General features: G+C 36.0%; 3 protein-coding genes across 4 annotated transcripts; 1 reads left to right on the forward strand and 2 right to left on the reverse strand.

Moving 5' to 3' along the window:
- The first annotated feature begins 1,910 nt into the window (after nucleotides 1-1,910).
- Nucleotides 1,911-2,661, forward strand: LOC107794160 (photosystem I reaction center subunit V, chloroplastic-like). The gene has a single exon (XM_016616625.2). The coding sequence runs from the start codon at nucleotides 2,105-2,107 to the stop codon at nucleotides 2,546-2,548; it is 444 nt and encodes a 147-aa protein (XP_016472111.1). The 5' UTR covers nucleotides 1,911-2,104; the 3' UTR covers nucleotides 2,549-2,661.
- Nucleotides 2,662-7,614: 4,953 nt separating this feature from the next.
- Nucleotides 7,615-7,935, reverse strand: LOC142164779 (uncharacterized). Its single transcript, XM_075223368.1, has one exon. The coding sequence runs from the start codon at nucleotides 7,933-7,935 to the stop codon at nucleotides 7,615-7,617; it is 321 nt and encodes a 106-aa protein (XP_075079469.1).
- Nucleotides 7,936-12,144: 4,209 nt separating this feature from the next.
- LOC107794162 (putative WD repeat-containing protein C2A9.03) lies at nucleotides 12,145-17,178 on the reverse strand. 2 transcript variants are annotated; one of them, XM_016616626.2, is made up of 10 exons: nucleotides 16,942-17,178; nucleotides 15,032-15,200; nucleotides 14,743-14,910; nucleotides 14,555-14,641; nucleotides 14,131-14,265; nucleotides 13,938-14,048; nucleotides 13,670-13,761; nucleotides 13,485-13,590; nucleotides 13,004-13,090; nucleotides 12,145-12,911 (listed from the first exon to the last, which is right to left on the reverse strand). In XM_016616626.2, the coding sequence occupies exons 2-10, from the start codon at nucleotides 15,170-15,172 to the stop codon at nucleotides 12,498-12,500; spliced, it is 1,341 nt and encodes a 446-aa protein (XP_016472112.1). In that variant the 5' UTR covers nucleotides 15,173-15,200; nucleotides 16,942-17,178; the 3' UTR covers nucleotides 12,145-12,497. The 2 variants fall into 2 exon arrangements, with proteins under 2 accessions (XP_016472112.1, XP_016472113.1); XM_016616627.2 differs by having other exon boundaries at nucleotides 15,032-15,193; nucleotides 16,942-17,128.
- Between the last annotated feature and the right edge of the window lie 6,638 nt (nucleotides 17,179-23,816).

A 23,816-nucleotide genomic window follows, 5' to 3' on the forward strand; every position in this document is an offset into this window, starting at 1 on the left:
TAATTCCATGACAAGATTAAATATTGTAGCTTATAAAGCTTTCCAATAGTCGGTGGAATGATACCTGTGAGTTGGTTGCTGCTCAGCCTAAGTTCTTCCAGGTTAACAAATTTCCCAATCTCTATCGGGATATGTCCAGAAAATCGATTGCTTGACAAGTCGACAAAGGCTAGATTATCCGAGAGGTTTCTGAAAAACTCATGAAATCTCCCTCCAATTGCATTGTTCTGCAGATACAGACGTTTCAGGTTAGTTGCATTTGTTTAGGAAGAAATGAAGCTTAAGTCATCAGGTTTGCCTATCTGTCATATTATTGTGATATTCAGTAGTAGTATATGGTTTTTAGGGAGAATTCAGTGTGAAAAGCAACAGGAGAAGAAATATCCCATCAAGATAAAAGGCCATGGTTTTTGATACATTCTGTAGAGCTTCTTAAATGCTCTATTATTTGAAGGTGATAAACTCTCCACAGCATATATATATAGGTCATAAGCTGTTTATTTTTTGATAAATAAAATTTTTGACATAGTGTAAGTACTTCTAAGAAGGGGAGCCTTGGCGTAACTGGTTAAGTTGCTACCATGTGACCAGGAGGTCACGAGTTCGAGCCGTAGAAACAACCTCTTGCAGAAATGCAGGGTAAGGCTGCATACAATATAGACCCTTATGATTCGGCCCTTCTCCAGACCCCGTGCATAGTGAGAGTTTACTGCATCGGGCTGCCTTTTTTTTTTTTTTTGTAAGTACTTCTAAGTTTGCTCGGATCTATATTGAAAAGTCTAAACTCAAAGATACAATCTAGTCAAGTTGCTAAATCTTTTGTTGTTGGAAGTTGATCCAAAAGGGTTTTCAAAGTTGAATTGAAAATAGGAGGCCTCAAATTCATCACTCTATCCTGCAATTGATATTTTGCTTCTAACACTGGATACTAGAATTTTTAATAAGGAGATTTAAAATAGAAAGAACTAAATAGTGAAGAAACAAGATAGACTCAATATCTACTAGTACATATACATAAATTAAAAAATTGACCTTGTATATACAGTGTAATTTTTCGAAGTTGCACCCCTGGTTTCGCCCTTGAATGTTGGGTGGGGAGAGAAGGAAGAATCTGGTTTCGAGACTGTTCGTTTGGACATATTTTTATTACAAGTAATTCATTTCAAATCATGTGTTAGGACTTTTTTGTTGGCTCATACTATGAAAGTAAGATAATATTGTTGAACTATAGAATATGACTCCTCGTTGAAAAAGAAGAAGAATATAACTCGTTATTTCCAAATTATTGTTGGCTTTCACGTCTACGAGATCAGTTTACGTAATATTGACAAATTATTTTAAAATAAATGAATTGTAGTACCTTTGGTTTAATGCTTTTATGTTTGTACATCAGTATTTATGGAAAGAAGAATCTGTTTTTACTTCCTTACAAGTTTTATTTTCTTCAATTGATTCTCCAAAGAAAGCGTTTGGACATAACAAATGTTTGATTTGAGAAATAATAATTTTTAAAGTTAAGTTTAAAAATGATATAGAAAATTGAGTCACACGAAGATGAAAAGTATACAAAACATTTTAGGTTAAGGGATCGTTTGGTTAAGAAACAAGTTATCTCATGATTAATTATCTTGGGATTAGTTATCCCATCCTCCGTAGGAATAAAAAAATACTATAGTTTTGGAATAATTAATTCCGAAATTAGTTATATCACGATTTTATTTCAACTAAATATGGAATAAATTTATCTTAAATTTAATTCTAAAATTAATTATCCCTTATTCCTTATACCAAACTAGCCCCAAATGTTAATATTTAGAAGTCTAAAATAAACAGGGACAACTTTTCAGACTCAAATTCTTCGAAAATGTTTGGGGCCAGAATCTGTGATCCAAGAAGAACCAATGAAGAAAAGCCACCTCACCATCCAAAATCTTTCTTTACCTCATTCTTATCCTAACAAAATCTATTTCTTTTCTCCCAAAGCCTTTCCTAGAGTATAAACCTCATCTTCCAACTTTTCCAATATCCACTTATATATCCAATTAAAGATCAATTCCCTGTATCCCCCTTCTCCAAAAAAAAAACTCTGCTGTAATTAATAATTATGGCTTCTACTTTGTTCTCTGCACCAACATTTCAAGGTCTAAGACCTCTTAACAAACCAACTGATTCTTGTGTTATTCTCAACAATAAGGCCAATTCCTACAAACCCATGAAGAAAAGATGCAATCTTGGTGTTAAAGCTGAGCTCAACACATCTCTTGTTATTAGCTTGAGCACAGGACTATCACTTTTCTTGGGAAGATTTGTTTTCTTCAATTTCCAAAGAGAGAATGTGGCCAAACAAGGGTTGCCTAAGCAAAATGGAATTAGCCATTTTGAAGCTGGTGATTCCAGAGCCAAAGAATATGTTAGTTTGCTAAAATCTAATGATCCTGTTGGTTTCAACATTGTTGATGTTCTTGCTTGGGGCTCAATTGGTCATATTGTTGCTTATTATATTCTTGCCACTTCTAGCAATGGATATGATCCTAAGTTCTTTGGTTGAAAGAGAAAAGAGCCTTCTTGTTGATTTCTCTTTCCTTGTTTGTAATGCAGTAGCTTATGCTTGTATAGTGGTAAATTATGAGTAAAACCTTCATTTCTTTGTTCATGGTTCAATTTGAGGCTTTAATTTCAATTCCCTAATTTGAAGGGGAGCCATGGAACAATGATAAAGTTGTCTCCATGTGACCTATATGTCACAGGTTCGAGCGTGAAAACAATCACTAATACTTGCATTAGAGTATGCAGACTACATCACATAACTTTGGGTATAGCCGAACCTCTTGTGTGAACGAGGATGCCTTATGTAATAGACTGCTTTTCTTTAATTTGAAGTTTATGATTAGTTGAGGACTAATAAGTGATTGAAATAATTCCAAATATTTGAAAAAATATTTTAATTCAGGTTCAATCATATGTATGTTTATTATAATTGTTAATTTAGATGTATATTTAATTTAGATCTTGTGTTAGCAGTGTCGATACTAAAAAAGTGAACAAATAATTCCCCCTCAGGTTCAATCATATGTATGTTTATTATAATTGTTAATTTAGATGTATATTTAATTTAGATCTTGTGTTAGCAGTGTCGATACTAAAAAAGTGAACAAATAATTCCCCCTCAAACCCCAGCCCCCCCCCCCCCCCCCGCCAAATTATATGATCTTAATAGAAAAAGTTCACATATATTAATACGATATTTGTCCTCATCGAGTTTAGTTTTTGTAAAATGTATTTATGATCGTATTAGGTTTGATCCAATTGATGTACCATCTTCTTACTGCATCAGGTTCATTTGGATGGTATTTGTGAGTTGTTATTTGTCGAATTGATGAATTCAGTTAGCTTCCAATCCAGATATGAAGAGTGAAAGATGAAGACGAGAGAAGAAGAATTGAGAAAATGGAAATATTACTATTCCATTGAGAAAGTATACTGTACAACACCTACAACTTCCCAACTAACATATATTTATACTAACTAATCTCTAACTCAACTATAGCTACTAGTATGTACTCTAGTTAGCTAGCTATGTTTGATAAATAACAACTAACTAGCACTGCCCCGTATCAATACATTTCTCAACACCCCCCCTCAAGCTAGGTCTAAGGAAAATGTTCTTTAGGCCTAGCTTGGATAACAAATGGTCATGCTGAATACAACTTAACCCCTTCGTCAATAGATCAGTTGGTTGCTCAGCAGAGGGCAGATACGCAGTCTCAACCAATCCCTGTTGTACCTTCTCAAGAATGAAATGACAATCAATATCAATGTGCTTGGTGCGTCGTGGAATATTGGATTCACAGCAATTTGCATTGCAGATTTACTGTCACAATAGAGTGGAATAGGCAAAGTGAGAGAGACTCCTAACTCATTGAACAGACCAACCAACCATACTATCTCTGCCACAGTCGACGCCAGACTCCTATACTCTGCTTCAACTGAACTACGAGAGATAGTATTTTGCTTCTTGGATTTCCAGGATATGAGAGAATACCAAGTGTGACCATATAGCCAAGTCACTGACTTCCTCGTGTTTGGGCAAGAAGCCTAATCAGCATCACAATAAGCTTGCAACTTGGTAGAACCATTAGATGACATAAGGATCCCCAGACCAGGATTCTTTTTCAAGTTTCTGATTACTCTTAAGGCAGCCTCAAGGTGCGATGTCTTAGGAGCATGCATGAATTGGCTCAAACATTGCACAGCAAATGAAATATCCGGCCTAGTAATAGTTAGGTAGAGTAACCTACCAATCAACCTTTGATAAGCTCCAGGATCAGCAAGTAAAATATTATTGGTAAGTCCAAATTGATGATCAAATTCAGCTGTAGTTAACTTCTGATTCACCTCAACAGGTGCCCCTACAGGTTTTGCCCCTGCCAAGCCAGCATCAGAGATAAGCTCGAGAGAATACTTCCTCTGATGTAACAGAATCCCTTCCTTACTCATCGCAAACTCAATGCCCAAAAAGTACTTGAGCTCCCCCAAGTCTTTGATTTTGAAGTTTTGATGAAGTGCAACTTTGGTGTCTGATATAAGAGCATCATCATCTCCAGTGATGAGCAAGTCATCCACATACACTAGGATGATGACTATCTTCCCATTGATGTGTTTAATAAACAAAGAGTAATCAAGATGGCTTTGTTTGAAATCTGACTGAAGAAGAGTAGTAGTTAGCTTAATATTCCATTGACGGGAAGCTTGCTTATGCCCATAAAGAGACTTATGTAGTCGACAGACTTGAGTCTTTCCTGCTGAATGTGAGAAACCTTGAGGTAGATCCATATAGACTTCCTCTTCCAAATCTCCTTGCAAGAAAGCATTATATACATCCATTTGATGCAAAACCCAACCTTTTGTAGCTGCAATAACAATCACAGACCTAACTGTGACCATTTTCACTACATGTGAGAATGTTTCTTGATAATCCAAGCCTTCCTTCTGACTATACCCTTTTGCCACCAAGCGAGCCTTGAATCTTTCTATATCTCCAGAAGCTGTGTATTTGATCTTGTAGACCCATTTACAACCAATTGCCTTCTTGCCATGAGGTAGTGTTACTACTTCCCATGTGTGATTATCTTCTAGAGCTTGAATCTCTGCTTTCATAGCTTCAATCCACCTCATATCTTTGGCTGCTTCATAAAAGGATGTCGGTTCAGTCTCTGAAGAAACCTTAGCAACATAGGCTTGATATTTGGCTGAAAGGCTATCATAATGTATGACATCACTGATTGGATACAAACAATGACTTGCAGAACTTGACCTTCCTTGAGGTCTAATGTAGTCTTTGAGCCAAATAGGGGGTTTAGTGGTCCTACCAGACCTTCTCTGATCACAAGCAATGAGTGGTCCACTTTGTCTAATATTAGATGGCACATAAGCCTCTTCTTCAACAACTTGTGCATGTATCTCTGGAACAACAGTTGCACTTTCTTCTGCATTGCTGGGAATAAAGGATGAAGTTGCATGCATTTCATGTGCAAGAGCATCAGCTGTTGTGTCAATGTGAGTGTTGCCAAGCTCCTCAACACCCCTGCTATCAATAGGTGACAATAGACAATCATTATTGATTATGGAAGTTGATTGAGAGTGCACTCTGAAATCTTCAGCATTATATTGGAAAGGATACACATCTTCATGGAAGACTATATCCCTGCTCACAAATATAGACCTCTGCTCAATGTTGTATAACTTGTAGCCCTTTTGTGTAGGAGCATACCCCAAAAATACAGACCTTATTGCATGAGGACCAAACTTGTCTCCTTTCACTAAATTAGTAGCAAAGCATAGACATCCTAGAACCCTCATGTGATATATAGAAGTTTATCTGCCAAACGATACTTCAAATGGTGATATGTTGTGCAAAACAGTGGAGGGTATCCTATTGATGATGTACACTGCTGCCTCCACACATTCCCCCCAGAATCGAATAGGCAAATGACCTTGAAACCTTATAGCCCTTGTTGTCTCCAATATATGTCTATGTCTTCGTTCCACCACTCCATTTTGTTGTGGAGTGTATGGATAAGAGCTTTGATGCACAATGTCATGCACTGAGAATAACTCATTGCAACTCTGATTAAAGAACTCTGTCCCATTATCAGATCTAAAGCATTTTATCATCTTCCCAAACTGTGTCTTGACCATAATAATGAAGTGCTTGAGTAATGCAATTACATCAGATTTAAGATGCAATAAAAAAAACCATGTCCATCTGGAGCAATCATCTACAATTGTGAAAAAAAACCTTTTTCCATTATGAGTTAAGGCTTTGTAAGGACAGTAAATCAAAACAATCTACTGCTCTAGTAGTACTTATGGGAAATGGAATCCTAGCTTGTCTTGCCAATGGACAAATGTCACAATGGCTTATTTTAGTACTATCACTACTAGTGAAATTAGGTAACTTCTTAATGACTGGAAACGAAACATGTCCCATTCTCTTATGCCACAGTTCAGTATCAGCTTTTACTACTGCAAAAGACTTAGCTGGACTCTTTAATCTTCTTTGTGTATGAAGCACATAGAGCTCCCCTTCCTTCTTACCAATCTCATTCACCTTCCCAGTGAAGAGATCCTGTAAAATACAGAAATCATGATAGAAAGCAGCACAACACTTAAGGGCCTTTGTCAATTAAGACACAGACAGTAGGTTAAACTTGAATGCTGGCACACATAAGATACCTGTAATAGTTTCTTCTCCATTCAGTTGGCAACTTCCAACATGAGACACTTTGGCTGAATCACCTGTAGGAAGCTGGACATTACCTGCATTTCCTGTTATCACTTTGTCATGCAAAATGTCTTGGTTACCAACCATGTGATTAATGTCTCCAGTATCCACAATCCACTTTTCATCAAAATGTTGAACATAGGAAACATTACCTGCCATATGTGCAGAAGCAGGAGTCTCTGAGACATGTGTTTTATTCAGCATAGTAAGGATTTGTTGATATTGCTCAGATGTAAAAGCTGGTGCTGGTGCATATTGATGGTGCCCTAGCTGCTGTCCTTGTCCAGGTCCTTATTGACCATAACTCTGTGATTTAATTGACATTCCATCTGATGGAGCATAAACACCTTGACTTGGAACACTGCTGGTCATATTTGCCTTCCTCTTTGGCTTAAAATCTGCAGGGTACCCATTCAACTTGTAGCAATTTGTCTTCAAATGCGCTTTCATGTTGCAATATTCACACCTTAATAACTTATAACAGTTATCTCTTGTATGTCTTTCATATTACAATAGTCACACTCCAAATTGTAGTTTTTCTTCATCTTTTGCCCCAATTTTGATGAGTACAAGGCTGTGGGATCTGATGAATCAGGAACATATGAACTATTACCAGCCACAAGTTTCTGACTTTCATCTTGTAAAATTATTGCATATGCTTGATTAACAGTGGGGATTTTAGACTCCATAAGAATTTGACTACGTGCTTGACTGTAACTATCATTAAGTCCCATCAGAAATTGCCATAGTCGCTGATATTGTTGGTGATCTACAAACTTTTTAGACTTATCACAACAGGTAGGAAGTGGCATTATTGAGTCATATTCATCCTAGAGATCCTTCAGTTTAGAGTAATATACAGAAACACTAGTCATTTCTTGAGTCAATGTGAAGATTTCTCTGTGAAGATAATACATGCGTGAAGCATTCACCTTATCAAAACGCTCATGCAGATTAGCCCAAATCGCACATGCATTTGAGCGAAACAGAACACCACACAACAAATCACGACTAACATTATGCATAATCCATGATTTCACTATAGCATTACATCGATCCCAGAGATTAGCATACTTATCTCCATAAGTGTCGCGATTGATGGTTCCATCAATAAATCCCAGCTTGTTGCGAGTCAACAGTGAAACCCTCATAGCTTGGCTTTACATAGTGTAATTCTCCATTTCGATCAACTGAAAACCTAATGACAACGCTCCAGGTGTATCGGATGGATGCAAATACAGAGGATGATTGTGATCAATCACAATCTAGCTTTGATCGACAACTTTATCAACTGCCATTGGAGAAAATTAGGTTTTTGAACCAAAACAGAGAACAAAACAAAATATCGATTTATCTCTTGTTATTCAGCAAATTCACAATGAAGAACCCTAGATTTGATCGATTATTTGCTCTGATACCATGTCGAATTGATGAATTCAGTTAGCTCCCAATCCAGATCTGAAGAGTAAAAGATGAAGACGAGAGAAGAAGAACTGAGAAAATGGAAATATTACTATTCCATTGAGAAAGTATAATGTACAACACCTACAACTTCCCAACTAACATATATTTATACTAACTAATCTCTAACTCAACTATAGTTACTAGTATGTACTCTAGTTAGCTAGCTATGGTTGATAAATAACAACTAACTAGCATTGTCCTGTATCAATACATTTCTCAACAGTTAAAAGTCAAAATGGAATTTTAGTTACTCCTAGTATTCCATTAATTATCCTCGAGAAAGACACCTTTTGCAAAGAGTGGTCAATTGACCATTCTTCGTCAAAATATTACGAAAAATTACACTGTGTATATAAGAAAAATATTGATTTTAGATGTATAAAACATATATTGAATACCATTTATTGGAATTTTTTTTACTTCTTTCAAGTCTGAACACCCTTGAAAATATTTCTGGCTCCGTCACTGGATGCCATCTAGTTTCTAAAACTAGGTAAGTCGATCACTTAACAATATTTAAAACAATAAAAACATGATATAACGAAACAAAGTTTAACATAAATGCGGAAATAAAAGTAATACAAGCCAAACCACAATACTCAACATAACTCTCTAGAACTAGGTAGTACAGAGTGACAAGCTCTAGCTGAATGTATAGGAACATCTCAAATACACAATACTATTTGAAAAATATAATGATAGTATAAATAAAAAAGAAAATGACTTCAAAAGACTATGACGGTCAATCCAACTATCTTGAATCCTCACGATCTATGTAGCTCTCACTACCTAGGCTACCTCCAACACCTGGATTTACACAAAAATGTGCAGAAATATAGTATGAGTATACCACAGTCAGTACCAAGTAAGTATCTAGACTAACCTCGGTGAAGTAGTGACGAGGTTTAAGTCATGTGATACTCACTAGCCAAAAATAACTTGTGCAATAAATCACAAGACTGGCAACAGAAAGAGATTACAGAAACAACAATAATAATATTTCACACTTGCACGAAAGAAACCTTGTGCTCGCACGACGAAGTCCTCATGCCACAATACCAATCACACTCGTGCAGAAGAAACCTCTTGCTCAGACGGCAAAGACCTGGTATCACAATACCAATCACACTCGCATGGAAGAAATCTCGTGCTCACACGACAAAGACCTCATGCCACAATACAAATCACACTCGCACGGATGAAACCTCATGCTTGCATGGTAAAGACCTCGTACCAATACCCAAATAATTCGCTCAGCATGTTCACATGTGCCACAAATCACAAACAATAATGCCAAAACTTTTTTCACGAATAGGAGTTCATAATTTATCAATAAGTGCACAAGAACAGGTAAAAATAGTAAAGTGTGTATATGTATGTAACAAATAAAGCATTTCTACAGCTAAAAACAAGTGTAGTGATCATGCCCACATAGCCACAAAGTGATTAAGCATGGTTCATATAAAATACATCCTCAAATTAAGGCATATTAATAGCCTAAGGTCTAATTCGGTTATAAGCCACACATAGTACCCTGTGCATACGCTCGTCACCTCATGTACACGTTATTATTTTACATAACACGAATAACAATTAAGGCCAAATTCTAAGGAGTGTTTCTTCCGCACAAGGTTAGGCAAGATACTTATCTCAAATAAGCAAAATCAATACTCCAAAAAATCCTTGCCTCTCGAATCGGCCTCCAAACAAGTCGAATCTTACAAAAAATAGCTCAATAATATCAAACACGGCTATAGAAATCGATTTAATTAATAAATCTCTGATCTTTAACAAAAATCAAAAAGTTAACCAAAAAGTCAACCTGGGTCCGTATCCTGAACACGATAAAACTCATAAATTCCAAACACAATTCGAATATGAGTCCAACTATACCAATTTTATTCCAAATCGACTTCGAATTGGGGTTCAAATCCCCATTTTTCATTTTAGAAAAAGTTTACCAAAATTCATAATTTTCTTCACTTAGATTTATCATTCAAATACTAAAATCAAGATTGGAATCATGAGTAATAACCAAATCCGAGTTAAAATACTTATCCCAATCCAAATCGTAAAATTCCCTCCAAAATTACCTAAAATCGAGCTCTTAATCTCAAAATATGGTAAAATAACTCAACCCCTCGAAATGGAGTATTTTAATGAGTCTGCTTAGTGATTTCCGCTTCTGCGATCCCAAGATAGCATTTGCGACGCCACATCTATGGAAATGCCTCGCAGATGCGGAATCCACTAAAGTTCCAGCCCTTCGCTCTACGGCCAAGACACCGCTTCTGCAATGTCGCTTTTGCGATCCCTCTTGTGCACATGTGCTGTCACTTTTGCAACATGAACACAACAATTGCGGACACCCTTAAGCTCAGCCAATTTGGCATTTGCGGTCCCAGGTCCGCTTCTGCGGACTCGCCCCTACGGACCAAATATCGCAAGTGTGAAAGCACCAGAACTGATCACCCCAAGCAACCACAAATGATCCGAAGCTCATCCGAAACTCACCCGATGCCCCGTCCAACCATACCAACCAGTCCCAAATTATAACACGGACCTACTCCATGTCTCAAATCACACAAAATAACTTAAAAATCACGAATTGTTCACCATTCAAGCCTAATGATCTATTTCAAATTTCCATCTTTCGAACTCACGCCGAACATGTCTAAACAACTCAGAATGACCCCAAATTTTATACACAAATCATAAATCACCATACGAACCTATTCCCAGGCTTGGAATCACAAAAGGACATGGATAGCCACAAGGTCAACTATGGATCAAACCTAAGAACTTCTAAGCCTTATAACTTTCAATTTTTGCCAATTAGAGTCAAAACAACTTAGGAACCTCCGAATCCAAATCCGAACATATGCCTAAGGCCAAAATTACCATCTGGACCTGACAAAACTATCAAAACTTCGATCTGAGGTCAACTATACAAAATCAAAGTTCGATCAAACTTCACAACTTAAGCTTCCAACCTTGGGACTAAGTGTCTCAATTTAATTCAAAACTACCTCGAAATCAAACCAATCGCCCTCGCAAGTCGCATAACGTTGAATACACGTGTAAAGCATTAAATAGAAAAAATGGGGTTAAAATAATCAAAACGAATGTCCGGTGTTTACAATACGATTTCAAGTCCGAGTTGGAAAATTATGTAAAAGTTGGAGAATATGAGAATTTTTGAAAAATTATTAAGAAATTTTAAAAAGTATTCTTGTTTTAAGACATTTTTAATCCTTATTGTGAAAAAGAAAAAAAAAAGTTTCTTTAGATTCATTTTTATTTTTTTGTCCTTTTTTGGTCTTTAGATCTCCTACAAAATGACGGAGAAAAAACTAGATAAGGCACGGTTTGGAGAATCAAATTCGTGACTTTTCGTTGGCAAAATATTCAGCGATCCCAACTTGTTTGTAAAGTGGTGTGTCATTATAATTTTTTTTTTTTTGAAATACATTAAAACCATATATGATACTATAAATTAAGTTCTTAGAGTCGTTTCCTTTTCTCCATTAATTCATCTCAATGAATATGCTGTCACATCCCAAAGCTGGAGGACCAAACCGGCACACAATACCTTAACCTTGTTCGAGCGAATTAATCTTAACATTGACTTGATGACCGTAATTCATCTTTGGATTTTAAACACAAGTTTTCCATATTTTCTACTCATATAACCTTTAAACAGAATGAAAAACAAAAATACACTCTCAACAAACGCCAGACTGTATCAACAAAATTAAGCCTCAATCCCAACCGGTTGATATCACCTTATATCACCTGTAAGCACAAGCTTAACGAGGGGAAAACAATTCATTCCGACCTAGGATAATAAGCTCATGAGCTTGGTCTTACTTCACCGCCGACAAAGAAAAGAAACATTTTGGTCAAATGCAAATCAATGAGTCAACTTTCAGTTTGACTCAAGGTCCCAAATACATGATGAAATCGCCCCCACCCCACAAGATCACAGTTCTGCCCTATGCCTTATGGAAACAACACTTTGCTTTCTTGTTCACATGACTGGAGTTCCTCTCGCTTCTATACATCTCTCCATTCTACATCTCCTGACACTTGAAATGGTGCACAACAATTTATGCGACAAACGTAAATTGCACAACATAAGAAATTTACAGCCAAATCAACTACTAACTCCTATGCTACTGGTTTACAAAGTTAAAGCCAGAGCCACCTTGAAGCCAAGTAAACATACCCGAACCAGCACGCAAAGTGCTCAGATTATTGTATCAAGGTATGTGTAGTTGTGCCGTCGTCCAAACTCCAGAAGGCTACCATATGTGCGATCCCAAACTCCAACGAAAAGAGACTCTGTATCAGGACTAAAAGACAGACCTGATATCTCACCAAAGAAATCAATTTCTTGCTCCTGCTCATACCCACCTTTTACATCAAAAACATGAACGAAGTCTGCAGGTTCTGCCATAGCCATATATCTGCCATCAGATGTGTAGCGGATTGACCGAATAGCCCCAAGGTTACCCTTCAAAGCAACAACTGATTTCGACAAGTTCCGTATGTCCCATACTCTGCAGGTTTTATCCTGGTTCCCAGTTGCAAAAGTTAGGCCATCAGGATGCCATGCTGACGCAAACGAGAAGTCACCATGTCCGCACAAAGGCGAAACAATCTGTAAGCATTAAATTTGATTACTGACTGGTGCATCAGATATTGAACAATTCTGATAAATTGAATTATGGGAGGAGATAAATGCACAAGTACCTTTGCATTTCTGGAATCAACCAATAAACCGTCAGGATTATCTCCAACTATTGCGATAAGCTTACCGTCAGGGCTCAGGGATGCATGCTGCAAGCATAAAATGGGGAAAACAAAGTAACACCTTATTATGGAAATAAAAATAAAAGGAAAATAGAAGTTAATACCACCAAATAGAGAGTTGTATAAAGATAAGACGTGTGTTAATCAATATAAGATGAGTGATTAGAATAATAACTGTATACAAAACCCCTAGATTGAAACCAGTGAAGTATGAGAAATGAGAAATGTATTTTTTTAGTTCAACCTAAGCTATTCATAAATTATAATTCAATAAAAACTAGCAAATTATTAGTACTAGTGCTGCATCACTAATGGCATGCACTAGTAGCACATAATTAGTAAACCTTCTTGGTATACATCCACTACGACATATACATTTTGGGGCATGTGTGCAACCATAACACACGCAGTACAGACTTACATTCACTGGCCAGGGAAAACGGAAATGCTTGGACAGTTGAAATTTCTCCATATCGAAATCTCTAACTCCAGAGTCGTTATTTGAAGCTATAAAATGAAGTGCGCCACTGAGGAGCAAAAGATATCTCAGTTAACTTCATTCTCACTAAGAAATAGCATGTTTCAGGAGTATGCAGGATATACTACCTGGCAGTGTTATAAATCTCAACAGCATTAGTAATTGCATTGTCGTCATATGTTGTCCGGGAACAGAAGCAAACTCCAGGCCTGTCTAAATACTACATATAGTTTCAAGAACAATTAGAGACTAGGGGAAATAGTTTCACTTTCTATAAAACTGCAAATTCAGCACCATGACCCAAACGTAACTAGTGCAAATTCAAAGGTGCAGGTACATGCTCCAGTTGTTGATGCCCAAAAAAGCAAGGAGTAAAAAGGTCCAAACCACTCCTACCTTGCAAATAAGTTCTCCTTGAAATCCCCCAGCAACAAGCAACTTGTCTTTCACCGTAAGAGTGCTGACTTGAGTCTGTGTAAATCCTTCTAAAAGGCTCCCAGGATGCTTCTATAATGCCAAAATAAAAAGAAAAAGGTCATAACCAAGTATGCATAAAACAACAAGCGGATTCCACGTTCAGAACACCTACCTCACATGGTGCTACGTGCCCTGATACATTCAGAACTTCAGTTTTGCTGCAGGTCAAGGATGACCAGTGAATGACGGAAAAATGTGACATAAGGTACACATCATGCTTGGAGGTTGCCCACACCAAGTTCCTCAGCTACATCGTGAAACAAACAAAAAAAAAGCTTCAGATTTATTGTGACAAAATCATAAGTTAACTTGCCTAAAAGAAAAAAATAATTAACATTGACATGCACAATTCTATATCAGCAAATACAGATCATATGGTTTATCCAAGTCACTTGGTTTTACATTCAAGTAACTAGTTCGTTCCCTCCATAATAATGCCGTCTTCACATAACCCTCAAACATATTCTTAATCTAGTTCCTTCCATACAATGTAAATAACCAATAGTAAAGAAAAAGGTAAAGAGGGCTAGAATTACCTGGAAGTGTAAAATTGTTGATTTAACAGATCTTGAATTACGTCTGAAGTCATAGTACGAAGCCTCTTTGTTTGTGGTTTTGCAGTCCTGTTGAAAGCAAAATGATAGAGCCACCCATGACCCCATTAGAAACAAACGTCCTTACTCAGACCAATTAGAAAACCAAAAGAAAAACACATCTATTTTACCTTCTCTGATGCCTCCCCAGATTGTGGAACATTTTCATAGTTCTTATATTGTTCTAATCTCGTTTGCCTGTATTTCTCCCTGGTTATGCTAAGTCTTTCCCAGGGAATCCCTTGAATGTCTCTACCTCTCCGTGCCTCAGCAGCAGAGGTATCTTGCATTTTATTATTCTTCAAGAAGAAAACAATTTAATAGGTTCAGATACTGAAAGCACAATCATCCAAACAAAATGAATACATCTAATATGCCCTTGTACAAAACAACTAAGCTTTTATTGATGAGTTCACAAACCATGTAGTCATACTCATCTGCATCTGAATCAGAGGCATCAATATCTCTGCCATGGAACTCATCATCCATATCATCATCTATAGCTTCCATTTCATATTCATTTGCCATGTAATCAGCATCATCCTCTTGTTGATGGGACATATTTTACCCCTACTAAATTACCTACAAACTACAAAGGTTAACCACAAAAGTTAACTACATTCAAGAATTGAGACAGTGTACATTAAACAAACTTCCAAGTCAAATATGGGACAAGATACTCATAAAGCACCTCAATGTTAAAGCACCAGAGCATCCATATAGAGAAAGACCAAGTTATTGTTGGCCTTTGAACACTATGTCAATCCATAAATGCATTCAGACCCAAAACAAAATGATTATATATAATTTTTAAAGCAACAAAATCACATGTATCATGCATCATCTTCTCCTCTATCTAGGGTCCTACAAAGCCAGCTCCTTATCAAATCAAAGATTCCACCCACAGGGATGGACAACAAAAAAGGCAAGCATCGGAAACATGAAGACTTGCCTGGATCTGCATAGAGATCATGTCAAATGAGCACACTAACAATCCCTGAAGTAAAATTTTGAAAAAGAGAAGAATTCTTGTAGCCTAAAGCCCTCAACTATAGCCAGTAACTTAATTACAATACCTGAAGAAATTCACAATTTCAACTTCCTCAATTATAACAGTAGATTTTATCTTTTTTAATAAGGAAAACTTCCTCAATTAATAATAGTTAGGACTCACACCGTAAAAAGCAAGTAACAGCCTACAACATGACTTTAGAGAAAAAGCTATCCCCCTACATATTTAACCAGCACAAATTCAAAACTCAGGAAAGACTGAAACTTGAAAACTGTGGTTTATGCAACCAGTGACTGAAGTAAGTAGAGGGAAGGGGGTTCAACTGAATCCTCTTCGTCAAAATATCGCAAATAAGATAAAAATCAATTTTTCTGGTTATATATAAACTACTGGATCACCTGGACATGAAGAAAAACTCTAGTATAGTGGTAAAGGGGGTTCAAAATTTGCAGTAGGTCATAGGTTTAAATACTTATTATGACATTCTAGATTTTTTTTGAATCCCGTTGTATAAATTCCTAGCTCTGCCACTGGAGGCAACACCATATCTAACTTTAGACACACACACGTGCGCGCGCAAACACGTATAGATTCACAAACCTAGGATATATGACCAAAGGGAGGACCTTTCTAACTTACAGAATTAAATGCTGACCAAAAGAAAATAAAAAATTTAGGTTCAACCTGCATATCAAAACTTTATTAATTCTACAAATTGAAAGTAATCATCATTTCATAAATAACCACAATAATACCATATCAAAACTTTATTAATTCTACTGCGCAAATAGGATAAAAATCAATTTTTCTGGTTATATGTAAACTATTGAATCCCCTTGACATGAAGAAAAGTTCTAGTATAGTGAAAAAGGGGGTTCAAGAGTTGCGATAGGTTATAGGTTCATATTCCAATTATGACATTCTATAAATTCCTAGCTCCTCCACTGTATGCAACACCATATCTAACTTATAGACACGCACACGCGGGCACGCGTATAGATTCACAAACCTAGGATATACCACCAAACGGAGGACCTTTTCTAACTTACAGAAATAAATGCTGACCAAATTAAGAGGAAAGAATTAGGTTCAACCTCCATATCAAAACTTTACAAATTCAACAAATTGACAGCAAATAAACAAGCAAAAATCCAGCATGGAAGATCATTAACCCCAATAATACCATAAATTCCAAAATTGAAAAAACAAACACGAAAAGTCAAACTCTAAAACATCAGAGATAATACAAAAACATTAATCATACATAATAAACGCATAGCAAAAGGAGAAAAATGAATTTTTAACAAAAATTTCTGACCTTTGACTATGAGCGCAAAAGGGAACAATTGATCGAGGTTCCTTTGATCTCGATCTAGATATTTGATAATCAGAAGAGGATAATTAACACATGAGAATTTAATTGATTTGGTTAATTACGAAAATAACTGCTGCTGTTTTAGGCTTCTAGATCCAAACAGAGATGTGGGGAAAAAGTTAATTTCTTTGTTCTTCTGCAAACGACATTTTCTACTCCAAATATGGAATGGAATGGAATGAAAAGGATAACCTTTGGTTGTAGGGGTATTCTTGAAAATAAATTATATTACCACATGGAACTGAAAATGACTTAAATAATCAATTTTAATAAATTGATGTAATCTTATAAACAAAAAGAAAATGTAATCTTCAATCTGATTAATGTAATAAAAATAAAAATTTATAAGAAAACTGATAATATTTGATGGGAAAATCACACAAATAAGATTATTTGGTGTCCCCATTTAAGTTTTGATCTCGATAATTAAAATCTTGGAAAAATAATCTTTAGTAAGAAATTCGTGGGTAAGTCTTTAAAATTTTGACGGTATCATAATTTTGCAAGTTATGATGATTATCACAAAATTCTAAAGGTTGTCATATTTTTGTGTATTTGACTATAAAATTCTAGCCAGCTTTCTTTAAAATTCTACGAGGGTTATTTTTTAGAAGTTTTTTTTTGCGATTAAACTCTTATGTTGAAAAAAACCCTACTCGGTACTCTCTCTCTTTTATTCTATAGTTACCATATTATCTAAATTATGAACTGAGATTACCCCTTTACTACTCTTTTTTTTAATCCACTCTGTTCATCTCTTCTTCCCAATCTTTTAAAAATTTTAACAATTTTCTTAACTCTTATTTCTTTATCCTCACCCCGGCCATGGTTAAACACTTATACCCTTCTTAATTGTTTTCGGGTTTTACTTAACCAGTTTCTCCTAGGAATTTACAGGTTAATTCATCATAATTGTTAAGAAATTGGGAAGCTAACCATATACTAAGAGTGATATCTAATAATCGAGCATATGAACATGAAACATAAAACTATATAGAATAACAAAAAAATTTAAAATAAAGAGGGGTAATATCTAGCAGAAACATAATTTAGATAAAGATGAGTAACTTACATGCTTATAGGAGAGAGATTTCCCTTTCGGGAAACCCGAAAAAGTCTACTGAGCTTTGAGAATTAAAAACGATCACACATAAACATAAAGACTTATTTATTTTACAAGCTTAGAGGAGGAACTACTAGATTTTCTTTCCTTTAACTTTCCACTTAGATTAAGTTCTTTTAAAAAAACTAATTTTAGTGTACGTGTGTTGCACGTGTGCATCACGTTAATCAATATAAAACATATACAAATTATTAAAAAATAGCAATGGAGGTAAAACTAAACGCAATATATGTTTAAATAACGAAAAAAGTATTACTACATTGATATAATATATAGCTGAATTCAACCTTTTTTGAGTGAATTTAGTGTAATTAATTATATAGTATTTATAGCTATAAATATTTTATTATATTAGATACAAATATGCTATGTTGTTATATCTCATCCAACATCTCTTTGTAAACTTTACGTTCATAATGTCATTATACAAAAAAAATAGTTTTTCATTCAAAGTTAATCAAAATTATAGCCAAATGAACATCTTCTTGTGTAAAAAAAGTTGCCTGAATTCTTATTGATTTAAGTCTAAATTTACTTCTTTGCATTTTCATCCAATACCAAATAATAGTCAATACCATCCTAAACTCACTCCGGATGCACTCTGCTAATAACAATTTTGAAATTTCAAGAGTTCACAATGTTGAGGTCAATTTTTCAAAATTATCAGAGGGTGAAGGGGTGGGGGATGCAAATTTATAGTTATTTCAAGAGTTCCAAATACATTAGTTTAACTTAGATTTAAAATATTAACTATAGTTGCACATTCACATAGTATGGTGATAACTTAATTTATTTCTAAATTAACACCATATTAGTTCAGACTTCTAGAAATTTAAAGTTAAGACTAAATCAAAACTCTTAAAAATTTAACAGGGAAAAGCGAACATACATTGTTGATGTATGTTCCATATTTTAGGCAATCAATTATTGGCAATTTGGAGGGAAAAAAAATATACTATTATATACCTTAGAGGCTAAGAATTAAAAAAAAACTTTAATGGCCACGTACTAAACTATAAAAGGATATTTATAAAAACTGGTCAAATAAGGAAAAAAAAATAATAAGGTAAATTTTAATTGAATTCGAAGACCTAAATATTGGGATCTTCTTAAAACAAATTTAGTTGATTTTGAAGTCCTAAATATTCGAAAAATAATTAAATGACTATTTTGTCTGGTGTGAAATTAATTTTTAAAGGATAAAGGCAAACGATATTTCGATAGGGGCTTCGTGCCTTTAATATAGTACATATATATATATAATAAAAGGAGAGGCAAAGATATCATATTAAGCCAAGTGGCAGTATAACAAAAAGTCACTTGGCAATTTAGGACAAAGTTAGTTAGATGAGGTAATAATTAAATTTTTCGAATTAAAAAACATTAAATTGTGCATTATGCGTTGTTAATAATTAGTCACTGTTTTTGAATTTGAACTTATACATATTTAACTATTTTTTAACGAAAAAAATAATTTTTATATATTAAAAATTATTTGTCTTAATTAACTAAATATTAAATCGAGAATGTGTTGGCAAAAAAATAGCTTTCTCTCTCTAGCGTCAGATAGGGTGCTCTAACTATACCGGTGACGAAAAATGCCTAAAGGAAGGCCGTCAAAGAATGGGAATAGGAACCAGACGATGGAGAAGCTTCGACTAGTAGCTAATATTGTTTCTTCGACTGGTAACTGAAGAGAATGAAATGAGAATAGTTTTGAATATTTTCTGTGTGTTTATTTCTCTGCACAGTGTAATGTATATATACAAAAGAATAGAATCTAGTCTAAACTTTGCCAAGTGATAGTATTTTACTAGTCTACTCCTAACAACTATTGTAACAAACTAAGAAATATTTACAAAAGAATAATTCTATCTACTATGCAAATTATCTCTTTGTATCTTTTGGGTTCTTCTAGAGTGGGCCAATAAAATCAGTTGAAGCTTTAAGGCCCATTTGTTGTAAACTAAGTCCAAATGCCTTGACTCGTTCTTGTAAGTTATACACCCCTTCTCAAACACAAATCAAACATAAGAAAAACCTAGCCGACTTTGTGTCACGATCCAAAACCAAACCGTTGTGATGATGCCTATCGTGGAACTAGGCAAGTTAACTACTTAACCATTTCAATACAACAAAAGCTTTGAAAAAAATACCGAAGCAGTTAAATTTAAGGAAAATCTTTTAAAAGTGGAATAAAATTCGTAACTCAATACAAATCTCTCCCAAAATTGGGTAGTCACTAAGTACATGAGCATCTATACAGGGATATAGTCTAATACAACATCTAGAATATAAAGACTGAAAGATAAACGAAGATAGGGAGGAAGCGTCAAGGTCTGCGAACGCCATACAGCTACCTTGATAATCTCCGAAGATCTTGACTCCACAACTCAGCAGCCGCCGTGATCGGAAGCATCTGGATTTGTACACGAAGTACAGCGTGTAGCGTGAATACTACCAACTCAATAAGTAACAAATCTAACCTTTGGACTGAAAGTAGTGACGAACTCAACTGGTACAGTTCAACACCGAAATAACAATACAAAAATGTCGACATACTTTGAATTTCAACAGTTAAATCCAATACAGTAAGATAGGTAAATTCTGAATAATGTGAAGAACATAACTTTTCTACTTCTACATGCCAATGCACATGTTGTATGTGATGTACCATGCTGAAAGCCTCGTATGCTCACACTCTCAGAATGCTCAATTGCTTAGTACTATATATGGCAAATCCGGTCCAGGGAAGATCCATCCCGGAATATATACATCAACTGACCATTAATCACTTAGTAATGGGTAGGGCCAATCCAGCCCGTAGGGAAGATTCATCCCCAGGTATAAATGCTTCGGACAAGATCCATTTCCAGGGAAGATCCATCCCTCAATATATATCAATCGCGCTCACTGGGGGTGTGTGCAGACTCCGGAGGATCTGCTTAAACCCAAGCGCTATCATAAATCAGTAAAACCTGATGCAACGTGCAGCCCGATCCCATAAATATCGCTCATAATCAGGCCCTCGGTCTCACTCAGTCATCAATCTCTCCAGTCTCTCTCTTATGGGCTCACAATGTCATGAAACTAGCCCAAAATGATGATATGATGTATCAATAAATAGCAACAGAGACTGAGATATAATTTGTAATAAAAGAATATGACTGAGTATGAAATTTCAATGAAACTAATAAGTCAACAGCAAGAAATGACCATTGTGGTACCCAACAATATCAACATATAGCCTAGACATGATCTCTGATTGACAGCTCAATTCCTTTATCACATAATAAAAACATGGATATCAACAGGATAAATTCACTATACTGTTCCATGGAATCGACTAAGTCACAATTTCTGCGGTGCACGCCCGCACACCCGTCACTTGGCATGTGCATCACCTCAACACCAATCATATAACATATAATTTGGGGTTTCGAACCCTCAGGGTCAAGTTTAGAAGTGTTACTTACCTCAATCCTAGAAAATCTCTACTCCAATACACCTTTGCCTCGCAAATTGGCCTCCAAATAACTCGAATCTAGCCACAAACAATGCGATACAATCAACACGGATGAAAGGAATCAATTCCATAAGGAGATACTAGGTTATAAATCAAAAGTCATCGACCCAAAGCCACCCCCTGGCCCACATCCCGAAATCCAACAAAAATCACAAAACCTGAAAGCCCATTCAACCACGAGTTCAGCCATACCAATTTTACCAAAATCCGATACCAAATCGTCATCCAAAACCCCAAATCAAACTCTCCAAATCCCTAGCCTCAAACTCCAAAATTTCACCTTAAATACACACTAACTAGGTGGGAAAATCAATGGGGAAACAAGATTATTGATCAAAAACGAGCACAAGGGACTTACCTTAAGAATCCTCTCAAAAATTCGCTCAAGAATCGCCAAAACCCGAGCTCAAAATATTAAAATGATGCCAAAATCGCGAACCCTTGTATTTAAACATTCTGCCCAGCACTTTTGCTTTTGCGGAAACTTAACTGCTTCTCCGGCGTTGCAGAAACAACCTCTCAACCATATCTGTGGCTCCATCCGCTCCTGTTGTCCATCATTATGCTACTGCGGACTCGCTTATGCGAGCAACTAATCCGCTTCTGCGGAACCAGCTCCTCTCTCAACTTCTGCTTCTGTGCAACTCTCCCTGCATCTGCGAGCTTGCACTTGCGATCAAAGCTCCGCAGATGCGGTTACACCAGTAGAGTTCCAACTTCAGCAGTCTTTCAACTTTAAACCTTGATCCAAAAACCATCCAAAATCACTCGGAGACCCCCTGGACCTCAACCAAACATACCAACAAGTCTTAGAACATCATACGAACTTAGTCGAGCCTTCAAATCACATCAAACAACACCAAAAATATGAATCACACCCCAATTCAGGCCTATTGAAACTAAGAAATTTTAACTTCTACAAACGACGCCGAAAACCTATCAAATCACGTCCGAATGACCTTAATTTTGCACAAAAGTCACAAATGACATTACGAACCTACTTCAACTTTTAGGACTCCAATTCGACCCCAGTATCAAAATAGTCCACTCCCGGTCAAACTTTCCAAAAATTCAACTTTCGCCATTTCAAGCCTAATTCAACTATAGAGCTCCAAATCAAAATCCGGACACGTTTCTAAGTCTAAAATCACCCAATGGAGCTAATGAAACTGTCAAAACTCCATTCTAGGGTCATTTACACGTAAATCAACATCTGGTCAACCTTTTCAACTTAAGCTTCCAACTTTGAGACAAATTGTCTTAATTTATTTCGAAATCCCTTCGGACATGAACTGACTAACCCGTCAAGTCATATAATAACTCTAAATAACAAAATGAGCAGTAAATAGGGGAACAAGGCTACAACTCTCAAAACGACCGGCCGAGTCCTTACACTTTGTCTCTCTTATCTCTCTTCACATTTTCATCGGAAAATTCGAGAAGACATTCATTTTCATTTCTAACACCAACACCTCCCTCAAGTTGGAAGGGGATGAAAGGACACGCAACTTGCCCAAAAAGATTGTGATAATTCGGCCATATGAGAGACTTTGTGAACAGATCTGCGAGCTGAGAAGAGGATCAAACATAAGAGAGTGAAATCATACCGGTGAGATATTGTTGCCTTACAAAATGACAGTCTAGTCCTACATGTTTAGTTCTTTCATGGAAAATATGGTTTTTCATAATATGGATAGTTTCCTGACTGTCCGAATAAAGAGGAACAAGAAGTGAAATTGGGATTGAAAGATCATTAAATAGGTGTGCCGACTACGTATCTCAGCTACAATGCGTCACATTGAACGATATTTAGCCTCAGCAGAGCTTAGAGAAATGGATGTCTGCCTTTTGGATTTCCACAAAATTGGAGATGAACCAAGAGAAATGTAGAAACCACTGACAAATTTGCACAAATTTGGACAAGTGGCCCAGTCGGAATCACAAAATGCAAGGAGCTGATGTGAAGGAGATGAAGACATGAAAAGCCCAAATCCAGGATCCTTCAATAAATAGCACAGGAAACGAAGTGCATCATTTAGATGGGACTGTCTAGGATCTTGCATGTACTAGCTAAGGTACTGTATAGTGAGCGATGAATCTGGCCTTGTATGTGTCAAATAATTCAGCTTACCCAACAAATGGCGATACAAAGTCAGATCTGGAATAGGG

This window comes from Nicotiana tabacum, chromosome 1 (genome assembly GCF_000715075.1).
Source record: "Nicotiana tabacum cultivar K326 chromosome 1, ASM71507v2, whole genome shotgun sequence".
Lineage (NCBI taxonomy): Eukaryota > Viridiplantae > Streptophyta > Magnoliopsida > Solanales > Solanaceae > Nicotiana > Nicotiana tabacum.

Excerpts from the sequence above, each read along its gene's own strand:
- LOC107794160 (XM_016616625.2), top strand. The coding sequence starts at position 2,105 with ATGGCTTCTACTTTGTTCTCTGCACCAACATTTCAAGGTCTAAGACCT.
- LOC142164779 (XM_075223368.1), bottom strand. The coding sequence starts at position 7,935 with ATGAGGGTTTCACTGTTGACTCGCAACAAGCTGGGATTTATTGATGGA.
- LOC107794162 (XM_016616626.2), bottom strand. The coding sequence starts at position 15,172 with ATGTCCCATCAACAAGAGGATGATGCTGATTACATGGCAAATGAATAT. Across the intron at positions 13,762-13,937 it reads AAGGAGAACTTATTTGCAAG|TATTTAGACAGGCCTGGAGT; the intron begins GTAGGAGTGGTT and ends AACTATATGTAG. Across the intron at positions 13,091-13,484 it reads GTTTTCCCTGGCCAGTGAAT|CATGCATCCCTGAGCCCTGA; the intron begins GTAAGTCTGTAC and ends TTATGCTTGCAG.